This window comes from Phalangium opilio, unplaced genomic scaffold (assembly GCF_054372755.1).
Source record: "Phalangium opilio isolate 3A_F unplaced genomic scaffold, DU_Popi_V2 ptg000031l_1, whole genome shotgun sequence".
Lineage (NCBI taxonomy): Eukaryota > Metazoa > Arthropoda > Arachnida > Opiliones > Phalangiidae > Phalangium > Phalangium opilio.
In genome coordinates this window covers 10,859,980-10,878,785 of record NW_028324158.1, presented here as the reverse complement: position 1 = coordinate 10,878,785, position 18,806 = coordinate 10,859,980, and the positions used below count along the sequence as shown (strand labels likewise).

At 37.3% G+C, this 18,806-nt stretch overlaps 2 protein-coding genes across 4 annotated transcripts in view; both read right to left on the bottom strand.

Annotated features, from left to right (window-relative positions):
• Positions 1-231: 231 nt before the first annotated feature.
• On the bottom strand, positions 232-10,834 carry Mad (mothers against decapentaplegic homolog 1). 2 transcript variants are annotated; one of them, XM_089870149.1, is made up of 8 exons: positions 10,728-10,834; positions 8,946-9,249; positions 7,751-7,922; positions 7,410-7,673; positions 6,095-6,187; positions 5,358-5,579; positions 3,830-3,990; positions 232-3,711 (listed from the first exon to the last, which is right to left on the bottom strand). In XM_089870149.1, exons 2-8 carry the CDS (start codon positions 9,174-9,176, stop codon positions 3,472-3,474), a joined length of 1,383 nt encoding a protein of 460 aa, XP_089726275.1. In that variant the 5' UTR covers positions 9,177-9,249; positions 10,728-10,834; the 3' UTR covers positions 232-3,471. The 2 variants fall into 2 exon arrangements, with proteins under 2 accessions (XP_089726275.1, XP_089726274.1); XM_089870148.1 differs by lacking the exon at positions 10,728-10,834 and adding an exon at positions 9,720-9,989.
• Positions 10,835-12,163: 1,329 nt separating this feature from the next.
• The window catches only part of cv-c (RhoGTPase activating protein), a 120,851-nt gene continuing 114,208 nt past the window's right edge, over positions 12,164-18,806 (bottom strand). For both annotated transcript variants that reach the window (XM_089870146.1, XM_089870145.1), the window contains 9 exons: positions 16,780-17,269; positions 16,219-16,713; positions 15,744-16,151; positions 15,353-15,664; positions 15,129-15,259; positions 14,540-15,054; positions 14,180-14,305; positions 13,908-14,090; positions 12,164-13,700 (listed from right to left, as the gene is read on the bottom strand). In XM_089870146.1, the coding sequence (XP_089726272.1) occupies positions 13,586-13,700; positions 13,908-14,090; positions 14,180-14,305; positions 14,540-15,054; positions 15,129-15,259; positions 15,353-15,664; positions 15,744-16,151; positions 16,219-16,713; positions 16,780-17,269 (2,775 nt within the window). In that variant the 3' untranslated portion in view covers positions 12,164-13,585. The remainder of the gene's footprint in view (positions 13,701-13,907; positions 14,091-14,179; positions 14,306-14,539; positions 15,055-15,128; positions 15,260-15,352; positions 15,665-15,743; positions 16,152-16,218; positions 16,714-16,779; positions 17,270-18,806) is intronic.

Sequence of the window (18,806 nt, the reverse complement as noted above, 5' to 3'; positions counted from 1 at the left end):
AGGTAAAATCAACTTTTAATACTTTTGAAACCATATCGCTTGTTAAGCCTTGGTTATTCACATGATTCAAAATAGAGAAAATAACAGATCTCCATCAGAGTCCATCGGCTCCAGCGCCACCTGTAATTGGCTACCGTATTATTATAGTTCCAAAAGTCGCCGCTAAGCCTCGGTGGCGTTGATCAGGAATAAGGCCAATTTAGGCTTGTAAAACAGTCCAATCAAATACTCTTTCTGGAGTAAAACTTCTTTATTACTTGTGACCAGACGTTTAAGAATACAAGAGATGAACGTGCTGACTGCACTCACTGCCTTTTCCATGATTTCATCATCATATTGCACAACTTCAAAAAATAAAGCTGTTTTTTTTTATATCTTTTTGTTAATATTTTTTTTTGTAAAAGATTCTCTCAAAAAGCTAAAAACAACCACATGGCCTACAAAACTGCTCTAATCTCTTTAAATTTTTGTTTTTTTTCATTAAAAAGCTTTTTGTCTCAAATATAAATATACTTTTCCTGTAAAAGTTTTAGATTAGATTTCTGTATTTAAGTTCAAACTTAAACAGATAAATTAGGTTAAAGCAACGTCTTATTAAAGGCGGGTGCATATGGAACAAGACATTGCGCTAAGCCTAATTAATTATTTAAAGCATTTAACGAAGTTCCCAAATATAATAAAATAATATTAAAATATAATTTTACTCCAATGAAAAAATTTAACTAAATTAAACCCCCATAAAATTATAGCCTAATTATAAAAGATTAAATTTAATCCACCTTAAGCAGTTCCCGAATCCCGATTCCTGTACCAATAGAGCTATCTCAGTTGTGACGTCAGTGCCTAGGTAAAACGTCACGGGCTTAGCTTTGGCAGTCGGCGGCCATGTTTGGTACCGCTTTGGTTATATGGGCAAATAGTATGGGTGACGTCACACTAAGGCTTCTGAAATAGCTCTATAGCACAAAAATTATATGTCGTTTGCTTCAGCTTCAAAAGCAGACGACATATGATTCTAGGCCAGTTAAAAATCGAGGGTTAAGCCTTGGCACACGCATCGAGAATATGTCGTTTGCTTCAGCTTCAAAAGCAGACGACATATAATTCGGGGCCAGTTAAAAATCGAGGGTTAAGCCTTGGCACACGCATCGAGAATATGTCGTTTGCTTCAGCTTCAAAAAGCAGACGACATATGATTCTAGGCCAGTTAAAAATCGAGGGTTAAGCCTTGGCACACGCATCGAGAATATGTCGTTTGCTTCAGCTTCAAAAGCAGACGACATATGATTCTAGGCCAGTTAAAAATGGAGGGTTAAGCCTTGGCACACGCATCGGGAATATGTTGGTGGATTGTTAACTTGAGTTAAGAATAAAACGTTGAAATGAAAATAGTGAGATCTTTTAGATTTTATAATTACAATCAATAACTAAACAAAAAAAAGGAATACCTTTAAATTTTACAAGCACGGCTTAAATTAAATTAAATTTCTCTTTTTTTTTAAAAAAAAAGTTGTAAAAAGGCAGGCAATAAACTTCTGGCCAAGGCATTTTTTTAAGACTGTTTTATATTGGTATATTATTTAATATTTTATCAATAAAAACGCCCCCTACTTTTTAAAAAATGTTACTAAGAAAATAAAGGTTATGTAGACAATTTGTTTTTTTTTTGTACAAAACGCTATGTAATATTATTTAGCCCTATCATAAATTGTACTATACATCTTTTTAAATTTTCCTAAACTTGTCTACAATGATTATAACAGTGTTAACATGGTATGGGGGGGGGGGGGAGAACCAAGGATCATGGGGGAGTATCTGTAATCTGAGAGAAATCGGCGCGCTAACTGTGGCCAGGGCCGGAAATAAGCACAGGACACTGGGCATTGTCCAATAAAATTTTAAAACGTCCCATAATTTTTCTAAAAACTAAGGGGGTCACTGGACATTTTGACCAATAAATTTTCCAAAGTTTTGATAGTTTGACTATGAAGATGCGACACTATTTTTGCACACTCCAGTGGACAATGTCCTATAATTTTTCCAGTCAAAGGGGGCGTCACTGGACACTTGTCCTATAAGAAATTTCCCTTATTTCCGGCCCTGACTGTGGCACAGCTCACGTGGGGTGGGACTCCGAAAAATAGGGGAGGAATAGTCGGATTCAATTGTAATTGTCTCACCTGTAGCCCGTGTGCCTTGACGTCGGTTCCTCAGGTACATTAGGGAATATGATGGACGACAATTGGGGGGAGGGGGGGGGCGATGATAAGGCCCCCCCAGCTAGGTGCAGCGCCTAATCAAATGTTCTGACATGTAGCCCTGGCTGTTACCATTGAGTCCGACTATTCCTCCCCCATTTTTTGATGTCCCACCCAACCTGAGCTGTGCCACAGCTACCAACACCAATTCCTCTAAGATTATAGATACTTCCCATCATCCATAGCGTAATTTTCATAAAGTATGACAATTTTTTAAGGCCCCCCTTCCCTTACTTATAGTTTTCACGTAACATTTTATCCCAATTCACGCTAAAAAAAATAAAATGGTGTTAAAAATTAAATATCAATGAGATTTCTTTTTAAAAAATGTCATACTTCATGATAAATTATTCATATTTTCACGATATTATTCACGGATGATGAATAAAGTCGTGAAAAACAAAAAAATTTCAAACTTTAAAACAAATGATTATGGGGTATGGGGCAGCGAAATAATCTAAAATAAAAGTGAAACTAAAATTTTACTAAAAAGGGGCATAACTTTATACTACAAAATTAATTAATTAATTACTAATAATTAATTAATTAGTTAGTTAATTAATAACAAAAACCTAGTTAGGTTTAAGGCTAAAAAAAAATTATAATGGAGCATCAAAACTAATTTCACTAATAACAACAAACAAATAAAAAAGTTAACTGTGAAGAGACTTTTGTTTGTTGTTCGTTCGTTCGTTCGTTGTTGTAATAAACGTGAATTAAAGCTTTTAATTAATTTTACCAACGCCACTTAATTAATTAATTAATTAATTAAGTTAATTAATTATATTGCATCTGTTTATGTCTTTGTTTTAAAAGGCATCGAATTAACAATCAATCAATCAATCATTGTCTTTTTTCCTGATGGCATGGCACGCTAAGAATTAATAAAACGAGTTCAACACAACGCAGATGAAGGAAGATGAAATAATGAAGTTTTGTTGTTTGTTTGTTTGTTTATAAATCGAAGCACTCATTCGCGTGATGATTGTTTGTTTTTTTTTTTCAATTAAAAGACTTATAACGATAGAGTGTGTGAGTTTTATATAAAAAAATTTCCGAGTCGAATTAAAAGGTCAAGGAGTTCAGCGACGAAAGGGTTAAGATTACTCTAGGGAAAAGAGTAATGTATATATAGTGGAGGGGTGAATTGTATTTTTGTTGTCGTTTTTGTTTTTTTTTTTGGTGCAATTATTATATTAATGATACAAGGACATCACGATACAGAAGAAATGGGATTATGCGGCGAGCCCATTTGCGTTAGAACTTTATCTAACCATTGAAGTGGTCCGTGAAGATGAATTTCAATCCAACAAGGTGTCGAAGTCACATCTTGACGATGATATTCCGCGCCCCAACCTTTCACAAAGCTCATGCGAATGGTACACATTTTGGTCAGTTCATAAACAGCTTCAAAACCGTGGTTTACCGCTTGACTTAAAAGCTGAGCAAACTCCTGCAAACATTGAATGAGGAAAGAAATAACCAATGATTTATTAAAAATTCCACTTAATTTTTGTTTATAGTGAAATCTGTTATCTGTAAGGAAATATTGGTAAGAAATGTTAATTTACCTGATTATTGAATATCTTTAAACTACATCCAGGTGGAATCTTGCAAACGGTAGTTGGATGGAATCCATGAGAGTGATTGCAATTCCTACTTTGCACAAATATCGCGCTGTCACTTAAACATTCCGCGTAAACTTCTCCACCCACATAATATAAATGCACTCCTATAAAAGACACAAACACAATCAACATGAATAAATTAAAATTAACGTGGGGAGAAATCGGCCGAAACGTGGGGAGAAAATCGGCCGAAACGTGGGGAGAAAATCGGCCGAAACGAGGGGAGAAAACGGCCGAAACGAGGGGAGAAAACGGCCGAAACGAGGGGAGAAAACGGCCGAAACGAGGGGAGAAAACGGCCGAAACGAGGGGAGAAAACGGCCGAAACGTGGGGAGAAAACGGCCGAAACGTGGGGAGAAAACGGCCGAAACGAGGGGAGAAAACGGCCGAAACGTGGGGAGAAATCGGCCGAAACGTGGGGAGAAAACGGCCGAAACGTGGGGAGAAAACGGCCGAAACGTGGGGAGAAAACGGCCGAAACGTGGGGAGAAATCGGCCGAAACGTGGGGAGAAATCGGCCGAAACGTGGGGAGAAATCGGCCGAAACGTGGGGGGAAATCGGCCGGAACGTGGGGGGAAATCGGCCGAAACGTGGGGAGAAATCGGCCGAAACGTGGGGAGAAATCGGCCGAAACGTGGGGAGAAATCGGCCGAAACGTGGGGAGAAATCGGCCGAAACGTGGGGAGAAATCGGCCGAAACGTGGGGGGAAATCGGCCGGAACGTGGGGGGAAATCGGCCGGAACGTGGGGGGAAATCGGCCGAAACGTGGGGAGAAATCGGCCGAAACGTGGGGAGAAATCGGCCGAAACGTGGGGAGAAATCGGCCGAAACGTGGGGGGAAATCGGCCGAAACGTGGGGGGAAATCGGCCGGAACGTGGGAAGAAATCGGCCGTAAGGAGGGGGAAATCGGGCGAAAGGTGGGGGGAAATCGGGCGAAAGGTGGGGGGAAATCGGGCGAAAGGTGGGGGGAAATCGGGCGAAAGGTGGGGGGAAATCGGGCGAAAGGTGGGGGGAAATCGGGCGAAAGGTGGGGGGAAATCGGGCGAAAGGTGGGGGGAAATCGGGCGAAAGGTGGGGAGAAAACGGCCGAAAGGAGGGGAGAAAACGGCCGAAAGGAGGGGAGAAAACGGCCGAAAGGAGGGGAGAAAACGGCCGAAAGGAGGGGAGAAAACGGCCGAAAGGAGGGGAGAAAACGGCCGAAACGTGGGGAAAAATCGGCCGAAACGTGGGGAAAAATCGGGCGAAACGTGGGGAAAAATCGGCCAAAAATAAATGATATTGTTTCAAAAACCAAATTTACAAACAATAAACTAAAAATAAAAGTTCAAAGGGTAAATTCAGTTCTGATAAATTCAATTTAGCACAGCCTACCAGATCCTAAGCTCAAGTGAGTCAGCAAAGTTCCGTTTTGCTGTGCATTTCCCTAATAAAAATAAAAATAAAAAATACTAAAATAGTTATATTCACCTTTTCCAATGTGCCTTCTTGTATTTTCTATGGTTGAATTTCGATTAACATTAGATAACAATCCCAAACAGAAGCGATTATTATTATTGGAAGGATCCGTAAAACCATCTATAATGATGCTATGGCTTTGGGCGTGAAAAACTTCTCCAACTCTAGAATTTAACTCGTAATACGCTATAGAACACCAATACTGAGGTTCTTGGTACGTGACAGGTGCTACATCTAATAAATAACAAGGTTTTTTAACTTAATTTTGCATCCAAATTAAAAAAATAATAAAATTAATACTAATTAGCCTTATTCCTGATCAGCGCCATCTACCCATAGCGGCGACTTTGAGAACTAATGTAAGCGGCAAGCCAATCAGATGTCGCTAAAATCTGGTGACGTCACTGACTGGCACTCTCGGGTCTTACCAAAAATGACGTCACCAGATTTTAGCGACATCTGATTGGCTTGCCGCTTACAGTAGTTCTCAAAGTCACCGCTATGGGTAGATGGCGCTGATCAGGAATAAGGCTAATTAAAAGGTTTTTAATTAATTTGTTTCAAAACCAAATCTACAAACAATCATTAAACTTGAAAGTTTAGTTTAAGGGTAGAAAGGGTTGAGATAAATTTATTTTCACACAGCCTACCAGATCCTGAGTTCAAAAGGTCAACAAAGTTCCGTTTTGCCGTGTATGTTTTTTTTTAACTTAAACAAATAAATAAATAAATTGAACAACAATATTTACCAGGAGGTATTACTGTTGTGTCCATGGGTGTCTGACTGCTTTCAGTGCCTGGTTGAGAATCATCTTGGGGACTATAAGCGGGTGGAGGCGTTTCTAAAGAAAAATTAGACGTATTTTAGACATAATTATGTCTATTTCATGAATAAAAAATTAGACATATTTTAGACATAATTATGTCTATTTCATGAATACAAAATTAGAAAAATTTTAGACATAATTAATTAATGTCTAAATTATGTCTATTTCATGAATAAAAACTAGGCATATTTTAGACATAAGAAGAATTATAATTATGTCTAAAATACGGCTATTTCATGAATAAAAAACTAGACATTTTAGACATAATTATGTCTATTTCATGAATATAAAACTAGACATATTTTAGACATAATTATATCTATTTCATGAATAAAAAACTAGGCATATTTTAGACATAATTATGTCTATTTCATGAATAAAAAACTAGGCATATTTTAGACATAATTATGTCTAAATTATGTCTATTTCATGAATAAAAAACTAGACATTTTAGACATAATTATGTCTGTTTCATGAATATAAAACTAGACATATTTTAGACATAATTATGTCTATTTCATGAATATAAAACTAGACATATTTTAGACATAATTATGTCTATTTCATGAATAAAAAACTAGGCATATTTTAGACATAATTATGTCTAAATTATGTCTATTTCATGAATAAAAAACTAGACATTTTAGACATAATTATGTCTGTTTCATGAATATAAAACTAGACATATTTTAGACATAATTACGTCTATTTCATGAATAAAAAATTAGACATATTTTAGACATAATTATGTCTGTTTCATGAATAAAAACTAGGCATATTTTAGACATAGTTATGTCTATTTCATGAATAAAAAACTAGACATATTTTAGACATAATTATGTCTAAATTATGCCTATTTCATGAATAAAAACTAGGCATATTTTAGACATAGTTATGTCTATTTCATGAATAAAAAACTAGACATATTTTAGACATAATTATGTCTAAATTATGCCTATTTCATGAACATAAACTAGGCATATTTTAGATATAATTATGTCTATTTCATGAAAAAAAAATTAGACATATTTTAGACATAAGAATAATTATAATTATGTCTAAAATATGTCTATTTCATGAAAAAAAATTAGACATATTTTAGACATAAGAAAAATTAGACATATTTTAGACATAAGAAAAATTAGACATTTTAGACATAAGAAAAATTAGACATTTTAGACATAAGAAAAATTAGACATATTTTAGACATAACTATTTCACGTATAAAAAAACTAACCTGGTAAACCAAATGGGCTATTGGGTGCAGAACTTGAAATGCTCGTTCCAGGAGAAGGAACCCCTGATAAAGTTGATGCTGGTGCGGCTGGAGGTGAGAGAGAGCCACTTAAAGCGGAATTAGGGGGTGGTGATGTAAAACCTTGAGCTGAAAAGCTAACATTGTGAGGCATTGCCGGTTCAGGCACCTGTTGAAAATTATTTGACAACATAGGATGGCCTGGTGGGTATTCAGAGTGTCTTGGTACCAGTACGGGAGGCAAAACTACACAAATTTAAATTTTACATTTAAACATCAGTATTTGAACCTGTTTTAAACATTTTCACTTGTTCAGTATTTACCTGGACTTTCAACTCTTTTGTAATGGTATGGATTGATGCAAACCTCTTTTTGTTTAGCGGAAAATGGGTATTCACACTGTTCTAATGGTTTTAACTCGTGGTGACTCTGAAGATCGGGCCACCTCCATACTCGACAATAAATAACGTGTGGTAAACCTTTTCTGTGTGAAACCTTACATAACAATTATATAAAGAATTTAATTTTAATCTTAACTCAGGGTTCATACAACTTTTGGAAAACAAATTTCCCTGAAATGTATGGGAGGTTTTTCCCCATATACTTCCCTGAGATTTCCAGGTTTTTTCCGTAAATGGAGTATCCTATGGAGCAAATGTTAACGAAGGAGGATGGGGGAAACAAATAGGACTATAACATAATCAAAGGACACCCCCATATCTATAATAGAACCAGAGTTATGAGCCTCCAAAGTATAGTGTAATGTTAATCCTATGGAGGGAATGTTCACGGACATTTTGCCTAATTACTCGGCCCCTGTTTGTCGTAGCCCTAAGTTTTTAGTATGGTTGGATGGGGGACAAATTGGACTATAACATACTCAAAGGACATCCCCGTATCTCTAATATAACCAGAGTTATGAGCCTCTAAAGTATAGTGTAATGTTAATCCTATGGAGGGGGAATGTTCAGGAGCATTTTGACTAATTACTCGGCCCCTGTTTGTCGTAGCCCTATGTTTTTAGTATGGTTGGATGGGGGGCAAATAGGACTATAACATAATCAAAGGACATCCCTGTATCTCTAATATAACCAGAGTTATGCGCCTCCAAAGTATAGTGTAATGTTACTCCTATGGAGGGAATGTTCACGAACATTTTGCCTAATTACTCGGCCCCTGTTTGTCGTAGTCCTACGTTTTTAGTATGGTTGGATGGGGGGCAAATAGGACTATAACATAATCAAAGGACATCCCCGTATCTCTAATATAACCAGAGTTATGCGCCTCCAAAGTATAGTGTAATGTTAATCCTATGGAGGGGGAATGTTCAGGAGCATTTTCCTTAATTACTCGGCCCCTGTTTGACACTAATTTAACCCGGAATTTTACTAAAAATTGTAAATTTCCCTGAGGTTTTTGTCAACTATTTATTTCCCTGATTTTTCCTGGTTTTCCCTGTTTTCCAGGTTTGTATGAACCCTGTCCCTGTAACTCTGAACTTTAACACATAGATCTTACTTGTAATCTTCCATCAAGGGACCTGGGTATTGTAACGCATTTACTAGGTTGTCCTGGGCTACTTAAAGCTTTCTCCAACTCCTCTATCGCCCCTTTTTTCTTTTTTAGTTTTTTAACGAGAGAATCAACGGCTTTTTCAGCCCATTTCTCTTCTTCATCACCTTGTTTCCAGCCTAATAATTTCTTAACAGCGGGACTTGTAAAACTAAATAGACTGTTCAGAGTAGACATGCTGGGGTTGACGTTAAAATCCTCGTTTTTAAGTATTCCAGGTTCACTGAATTCCCCTTCAGTGTTTCCCAATCTTAACACACAAAAATTAAGAAATTAAGTGAGATTTTAAGTGATTACCACTGTTTTCAGGCATAATCTATAATTTAAACGATGTTTAAATAACCTGTCTTGAGTTCTTGACTCATAACCTATTACATAAATTAATAGCTAGATATCTGAAAACCCATTTAAAAAGCTTATCTACATCTTAAAAATTACATAATCAATTCAATTCAAGACTTAATATCATTTTACATAACATAAAGTTTAGTTTTATTTAAAATGACAGGCCTAAACGCCTTTTAAAAACGGATAAACCCGCAAAAACGCGATCATGAAACTTTCATCATTCATGAAAGTGTAGCAGCGTTTTTCCAAGAAGAAAATTAGGCCTCATCTTAAGCCTAATTTACCCTCAAGGCGCAAGGGTAGAGTTCAGTTCAGCCGAAAATATATACGAAATTTTTAACCACCCAAAATACATAGAAAAAAAAAGCTTACGTTTCTCATTATTAGGCGTGATTTAATTTCACCAATTTCGACGTAATACGCTGCATTTTCGTTACGATTTCTTACACACACTTAATTACAATAATTAAAAATTAAAACCCACTGATTTTGGAATATTTTTTTCTCTATGAATCTCCGTTTCCCTAGCAGAGGCTGCGGAAAGACGATAACGACCTCTTTAGGCACATGAGAGCGCGAGGCCTTCTTAGCGCGACGCAAATAACGCGGTTTTTCTTAGGGCGTTTCGATAGAAAGCAACCGCATACTCCTGCTAACCTTCTTCGCCCTATAAAGTCACTCTACTCTCAGAATAGGCCCAAGCTGTGTACCGAAATGCCTTATCAGTTTTTATATATCCCTCCGCGCCAGAAGCTTGCCCTTTGAGAAGCCAGAGAACTGCTTTTATTTTAAAAAGTTTTAATTGTACCCTTCAAAATTCTTTTAAAAATACGTAAAACTATAGCCTTAACCTAATTTATTAATGACTTATTAATTGTTGAAGTTCAAACGTGTTTTAAAAACCAAGCTAAAGGGGGTTTTACTTCTTTTAAGTAACTATTTATTTATTTTAATGCGGCGGATGTCTAAAAAATATACAAAACATGTTGGCGGACTGGCGACATAAAGTCTCAAAGTCAGAAGAAAAAGAAGTCATTCTTACATTTCAAGCGGTTTTCAACTGTCAAAACTTTAAACTGTGTCCACCCCGATTAGTTTCTGACGTATAAAATTTCCTTTCGCATGTTTTTAACTCGATAACACAATTAAGCTTAATTTTAACGCCAACTTCGCTAAGCCTAATTTTGCGTAAATGCGTTTAATTTTCCGGGCGGGAAATTTTTACGCGCCTTTTTCTCGAGTCTTTTTGGCGCCTTTTCGAAAGAGGCGCGTAAACGTACGTACGTTCGCGCCCGTTTTTGTTTATAATAAATATTCACAATCTTTCTCCTACTTTTCACGCGTTTTCAGTAAATGTTTTAATGAAAATAAAGATCTTACCGTTATGTAAACGATTCGTCAAGCTTATTTAAAGCTATTTCCGAATAATTTAGGCGTACATCCGTAATATAACCTTTTTTCTAGCTGCCACTACTAAAAGATCATTGTACTTTCCCTCAACGACCGCAAAAAGGAAAACCCATTATATTATGATTCAGAAACTATAAAAGGTTTACCTGTGATGAGTCATTACGCTCGTTTTCCAAAATTGATCCATTTTTTTTCTCCTACCATTTTCTCGTACGCATGAATGAGTTTCGAAGTTTTGTACCCAACGCCCGTAAATTTTATGACTAGGCTGAAAACACACTATGACACAAACACGCTCAAGGCGCAAAACCAATAAGAAAATTAATAGTTAATCTCCTTGATACGATAAATATGTCAATATCATCGCGAAATTGCCTTGAGAACTAGCGTTTTTGATTATTAAAACAGGCGGAGTACCGAACTAATTACTCCCAAATCGATTATCCGGAAAAACTCGGCTAATGAGAGATTGAAATACATATTCGCGGCTTGTTTTCGTAAAAGAACTTTGGCCTAATTGAGCCAAGTAATAGCGCCAATTATTTGAGCGAACATCTAATTATATTTTAACGATTAAAGAACGGAATAGTTTTAAACTGTACTGACCTGAACTGGCGCGAAAATTCAAACATAATGAGACCGCGTGGATCTTATTGGGGGATATAAAAACAGGGCGATTTTGTTGACACAAAAATAACGGCATAAGCAAGGGTATATTGGGATAATCATATATCAAGGTCAATTCATAGTAGCATAAATATATAAGATATGTTCCATAAGTATGACACTACCTTTACTAGAGACTTTCTGAGAGCTAGTTCGAGAACGACGCGAGAATTGACAACACTCAGTTTTGCAGTCCATCTTCCTATAGGGTGTTTCCGCGAGAGTAAAAAGGGGGAAGAAATAGGGGGCGAAAACCGGTTTTCAGGATATGTCAACATGGCGTCCTAACGTGGCCAGAGCGGGCAGCCGGCAAGGGGAGAGGAAAGGGGGAAGGAAACTTGACGTCACGCGCAAAGACCCTATAGATAGTTTATAGACATTTAGGATTCATACTATTTACACCAGGAGGCCGGTCTACCTCGAGGACAGAAAACCGTCTGCTTTTGTCCTCCAGGTTGCCTGGCCTTCTGGTGTAAATGGTATGAATCCTCCATGTGTGTAAACTATCTATTTGATCAGTACTAAGCCTTTGACAACGCCTCACCACGCGTCGCTTTACGAGAATCTATGACCTACGTCACTTCACTACACTACAAGCTCTCATTAACCAGTAACAAACTTATGGTACATAACCTTATGATAGTAGGCGCTTACTTACTTTTTTGCTGGTCTTCTCCCAAAAGCATTCATAACACTCCCGAATTAAGCCTAAAAACTGTATTGAAATTAAGAGAAGATAATTATATTTGTTTTTTGTTTTTTTTACTCTTTCTCTCTTATATATTTTATGTACATCGATTAAACTGTACAACGACTAACTCAAAGCACCATCAAAAAGTTTTTCAACAGACTAGAGAATTATTATTATTATTTTTTTCTGTATAAAATGTATCTTTTGTTTTTCCTTACGTTGTTTTAAACTCTACAAGTAATTTATTTTCAGTATAATTATGGAAAACTTTATGTTACGACCCTTTGAAAGAAAATTAAAACCACCATCCCACTTGGTATAACTCTTTCACGGAATTTGTTCGAGAGTCTGTGGTTTTTTTTAAGGGTGTTAACAAAAACGGATTTATGGGATAAGAACGTTGGATCATAGCTTTAGCCTCTAGTACCATCCTCGCATACTTTATTGAGAAACTTCGTCTGCTTATATTTTGACTCCACCCACAAATTCGATCTCTAGAAGTAACTATATACAGAATTTGTGGGTGGAGTCAAAATATAAGCAGACGAAGTTTCTCAATAAAGTATGCGAGGATGTGGGGAGTGAATTCGCTAACTCCGACGTTCTTATCCCATAAATCCGTTTTTGGTGTTAATTATAACTTCCTATCGTGGAAATGTTTTTAGAAGAGAAGATATATGAATGAAACTATTGCTATCATTAAAAAACAATTATTATGAATAGATTAATTAATTTGTTGTAGTAATTAGTATATATTTTTCTAAAATGTTTTTCTCACAAAAAGGGGAGGGGGGAAGTCCTTATATTTGGTATTATTTATGTACAAGAAAACTTATATTTTCAGGCCGGGAAATAATTCCTCGAGAAAAATAAAGTTTTGGTCATTTTATTCTATATGTATTTTTATGTATATCATTAAAATTATTTATATTTATTTATTTTGTTCCCATTTTATTTGGAATGGAAAAAAGTCTTACTCTTAAATCTCTCTACGTACGTTAATTCCAAACCGGCTGGAATTAAGTTACACGTTTCGATGATAAATTTCATTATTTGTTTGTTTGATATATAAAAAAATTATAAATAGGCTTAAATTAAGTTACTTTAAACATTAATAATTAAAGTAATTTAAGTTATTTTAGCCTAAATTACGTAACTTTTCGGATTCAAACGGATTTATATATATCAGAGGTGTCAATTGACAGCAAAGGCTTAAAGTGAAGAAGCCTAAATTGTTCGAGGTGTCAATTGACAGCAAAGGCTTAAAGTGAAGAAGCCTAAATTGTTCTTGATATAAGTTTCTTTGACTTACTTGACTAGCCTATTCTTTATTATTATTATTCTTTTTACTTTTTGGATGGTTTGTGGTGGCAGTGGTTTCACCCGGATTATAATTAAGCCAGTAACGGATTTAATTAAGTTTTGATAATTTTAAAGTGTATGTGTGATAATAACACTCTCAAGTTCATTATTACACTTTCGTTTCTGGTCCCGCAGCCGCTTGTTTGAAAGAATCTCGTAGTTTAACTAATAATGTCGCGCAGTATTGTCCATAAACTTTGTTATACCATTCTGGCGCCCGACCTCTGTTAAAAAATTAATTTATATTTTTAAGTTTCAAAATACTCCCAGTAGGAAAATGGCGGCAAATTTGAAAGATCAAAATACTCCAAAAGGAAAAAGGGCGGGAAATTTGAAAGATCAAAATACTCCAAAAGGAAAAAGGGCGGGAAATTTGAAAGATCAAAATACTCCAAAAGGAAAAAGGGCGCCAAATTTGAAAGATTTCTTACCTCGTGTCTATTCTGGTGATATGCGTAACTTTGGACTTGCCAGATCCGCAAGCTTCGATTAAAAACCTACTAGCTAGAACGAGTCCTCGTATGGCGTTAGAAGGCACAACAGCGTCGGTGTGTTCTACCGATGTTTCGACTAGTATGCACGTTGTCCCTTTCTTGGGGTCAATCCTCCACATTCTACCGAGTAAAATGAACAAATTTTCCGTAAGCTAAGCCTAATGTACAGATAAATGGATGGCAAAGGCTTAAAGAGACACGTGACGTACCTTAAAACAGAATAATCTCGAGGAGGATGTGGCGTTATTGTTCCACTAGTATGTTGATAAATTTCAGCTTGTTTGTCGAGTTTGACAACAACTTTCCATTTTAAAAGTTTCTCGTCCCATATATGTCTGATGAATTAATGAACAGAAAGTTAGAGAAGGGATATTGGATGATAACAGTAGGGACTTGGCAATTCGAACTTAACTCCTCCCCCAGCGCCATTATGGTATGTTTTTTTTACAGAGTGAAAGCTACATAAGCCCCTCCTCCTGGTATGTTTTTAGCACTAGTGGAAGGTAGGGTGACGTTGCATGACGTAGTACTGCCAAGTCCCTGTTTTAGTTTTAGGAAAAGGGGCTTACCTCTCTCTTAAAACTCTATTGAGCAATTCGACAGGTGGAGCTTCAATCTCAACGGAAACCTTCCATAACTTTAAAGGATGTCCGTCCCCAACTTTCTTATAGGCAACATCAACACCATCGACGGAAGGCAATGGTACCCATCCTTTGAACTTTTCTCGGGCCTCCTTAAGCAAGCCTTCGATGCAGCCATCCATGTAGGCTTTCCAACCATCTTGAAGAATACCGCCACCGGTACCCTCGGACTTGATCAAGTCGGCTAAGTTAACTGGTTCACACGTTTCAACAGACGATAGTAGCCTGCACTGAATCATGGTGTCCTCCGGTACAAGAAATAGCCTCTTGTAGTTGGAAACCATGGTTGTCAGGCACTCGTGAGCGGCGCGATTTTCGTTTAAGTCCTTTTGGTCCGGAACACCCACAGTTTTGCGACGACGTGGACTTGCGCTGGCACTTCTTGGAACGTTCAAGTGAAATAAAGATGGGGCAAAACATACCGCCAAATTGGTTGCTGTCATCTTAATGGAAAAAAATGTCCAGTTAAACCCAGCCCCTGAGTTGAAGTGTTGTTCCGAAGTAATTAAAGACTTACTTGATTTTCTTCAGAATGGTCACAAACTTCGTCCAAGAAACAAAGTAAAGATTGCAAAGCTTCGCGGTTTTCATCTGGCATTAGTAAAATGGCCGCTTGAGTAGCTTCTAGCCTCAGCTCCGATGGTATATCTGAATTATACATGAAAGTTCCAAAACGTATTGTATTTATCGCGACAATTCAGTAACTGCGTCACTAAAAGAATGTCGTCATATAACACTTACGTTGAAATATGCTGATGAAAGTTTCGGACAGTTTATTCGTGAGAAGAGCATCAGGAAGTTCCCGGAAATATTGCTTGATCATGTCAGCGACGTCGTAAACCTGTTGTCCTTCAAAAGAGACACCCTCGGGATTGGATTCGCAAAGATTCCTAAGTTTCTGGATCCGCGATCGCACCCCTGATTTTCGGAAAACCCCCGTCGCGTCCAGTCCATTCTTACGAATAAATTCGATGGCGATTTGGATGGAGGGTGGTAATGGCTGACCAGTTCGCTGGACCACCAATATTAATGGAACGCCGAATACCAGTTTGTCTGAATTGGTTTTAAAATCGCCATCGTTAATTTTGGAATTGTTTGGATAGGTTGTGATGTATATTGAAAGTTACAGTACCTTTGTAATCTGGTGTCCTGATTCTCCTGATAAATTTGGGCACCCCCCAATTCCAACCGGCACGGTTTGAAGGCGAATATTTCTCCATAAGAGCGGTTAATTTCAACAAAGAAAATTTCCTAAGAACCATAAGTTGCGGAGCGGACAGAGAATTGACCAGAACGTGTTGGGCAGCGCCGCTTCGCGGAGCCGGTAACTGTAAGGTCGTTGATGTGAAACAGTGCCACCGCGGTTGAATTACTAGACCGGACTGTCTAGTTAAGGACGAACCAACGCCGGAATCGCGTCGTTCACTGGTAATACCGGAAATATCCATGTCTTCCTGAGACCCTGGAGTCTCAGCATCACTGCCACCAACATGGTTATAGACCGCACTGTCATGCTCACTATCTTTACAAGAATTAGATCCTAAAGACAAGTAATTAGGTTAGTCCCAATAACTGTTGAAATTAAATAAAATTCAATAAAAACGTACTTGTGTAACTTGGAAGAGACAAATCGGGTGTAGTTTCAACGGAAGATTTGACTGAACTGGGTGGTACATTATCGTATAGACTTCGACGATCTCCGGGGGACCGAACCATTTCGGAAATACCAAGCCATTGGGAATTTCTTTGTCCACCTCGTCTGGACCGAGCGCTATCTTGGCTTCCAGGCGATACATCATCCAAGGAACTAACGCTACCATTCCGGATCTTGATCAACCGGTCATTGGTCGTTGGTACTTCGACTGTTAATTGAATGGGACATTCGGAGTCACTGTGGGCACTCGTATCGTCCGGGAAGGGCCAACCCTTTCTGGAATGTTTAATCTGCGGAGTTCCGGTCAAACTGGTATCGGATTCAACTCCGATTTCGATGCCGTTTGAATCGATAACTTCGCTTTTACTGGAAGTCACCATCGTCGCGCTGGTGTCACCTTCGGGACCACCGATTATAACAACTTCGCGATTCTTCTTTTTGCGTTTGCCTAATGGTTAGTTAATTCTTTTTTAGTAAGTAAGACTAAAAGCTTTCGGAGATATCTGAAACTAACCTTTAAGACTTTCAACTCTCCTCAATAAAGCTCTGGCACTATCTTTTAATCTCTCACTACCACTTCGTCTCAATGAACTATGTTCGGATCGGTCCATAATTGAACCTGGCACCGGGGAACCGGGCGGGATACGTAAACCACCGCCCAAATAATTTGCGAAATCTTCCTCCATGGGTAAACCCATCGTAATGAAGAATTCCGCTTTCCTTAACGACTCAGGACTGCTTTGAAGCAATGGGTCGTCCAAGAAGACGCTATCCCGACTGTTGTCGTAGCTCGGCGATGTACGGTTACAATTATTCAAATTGGCCGAGTTGGGCGACAAAAATTTGGGACTGCCGCAAACGGCTTTCGGGGAAACGGGACCACCGGATGTGTTATTGAAGCCAGTTGGTGACAACGGTAAAATTCGGGACCAACGTCGACTACTGCGTTGAAATTGCCAATTTTCGCTTAATGCGCAATGATCCTCCTCATCTGATTCATCAATCTAATCGGGCAATTAAAAAGTTCAACTCTCTTTAATTAATTAACTAAGTTCCATTATCGATCACGGTACGTGTGTATGGGGACTAATTAAAGGTACAAAATACAAAAAAGTAACCTATAAAGTCAAGCCCGAAGTTAAATTACAAAATTTTTATAACAACTATAATCTCAATATTTTCAATTCAGTATTAACATCTTATTAAATTCAATGCGACAAACTTATAAACACTTTTTCACATACTTACATTCCATAAAATAAACAGAAGTAGTTCTACCCACAACACTATACTTTTCAATTTAACATTTAAATCCTCTGTTTACTCTAGTCTCATATATACAGTTTCCATTAATAATGAAGCGCCTTGTTAAACGTTTACTCTCATTAGCTCGAATCGGTAACGACAAAAGAAAACAGAGAGACCCGTTGAAATCTTTTAAAAGGTAAATCGAAAACACAAACGAAAACGTGATCTCAGAAAACGTTCTGGTCGGACGACACGATTGTAGAAGACAACAGCACCGCTCGGTCTTACTTGGAGTTGGCGCTCAAAAGACTGGCACTAGCTCTGGGGGTTTAGGGATTTCACTGTCTGTTTGAGAGATTTTGAGTCCTACGCTCGAAAGGAAAAGTCTCGGCCTTCGAGTTCTGTTGCTCATTTCCGAGGATTTTTTTTTTGGTTAGCTTTATTTGTAATTTTTTTTTTTTCGACTTTAGGGGTTGAATTTAAGGCACCCACACTAACATTGGTAACGAAGGGATTCAACACCGGATTAATCTAAGCTACATAAAAGTTTCCTCAATAAGGTACAATAATGAACGCGGTCATATCGTTTAAGAATATTGAATTGTCATTTGTAAAAAAAATAAATAATTCTTTAAGAGTGTTTAATTTGGTTTGGTCTCGTGAAACATCGGTAAAGCTCACAGCTCGTGAAATATCCCAACTAACGCTCCGACTGTCCACAGACGTTCATCAAGGTTTCAATAATCTACACACTTATTACTAACGCCGAAGTTGTTAAGCGCAAACAATAAATATTCAAGGGATATTATACTACACTCATTTTTAGTTTAACAAATATGTTGTGTATCTATGTATGTATGTATGTAAACAGGTGAAATTATAGCGAATTTTTTTGTTGATCCAGTTCATTTCCGGACTAATTTTAACCTCCAAATTTTTGTATAAATTTCCTAGAGCTATAAAATGATTCATTCCGTATGTTTATTTGATAAGGTAACGTGTTCAATCTCAAAATCGCGAACTAAAAAGGATAAACGATCTAATTCTAAGTCTGTTACCTTTATTTTCAAGAGAAAAACAGAACTAAATTCCCACGCAATATTTCACTTAAAGCCGCAATTTTTCGCCTAAGCATTTTAGGAGATAGTTTTATGGTTCAAATCAGTTTGTTTCAGTGTAGGATGTTACGTGAAAATTTTAAAGGAAAGGTGTTTTGAAATTTTAATAAAAGTTCTCGGGTTCGGAATAGATTTATTTATAACCTTAAGCAACAAGTCAGAAGCGAGTTTAATA

Excerpts from the sequence above, each read along its gene's own strand:
- Mad (XM_089870149.1), bottom strand. The coding sequence starts at position 9,176 with ATGTCTACTCTGAACAGTCTATTTAGTTTTACAAGTCCCGCTGTTAAG. Across the intron at positions 7,923-8,945 it reads CCCTTGATGGAAGATTACAA|GTTTCACACAGAAAAGGTTT; the intron begins GTAAGATCTATG and ends TTGTTATGTAAG. Across the intron at positions 3,712-3,829 it reads TAAAGATATTCAATAATCAG|GAGTTTGCTCAGCTTTTAAG; the intron begins GTAAATTAACAT and ends CAATGTTTGCAG.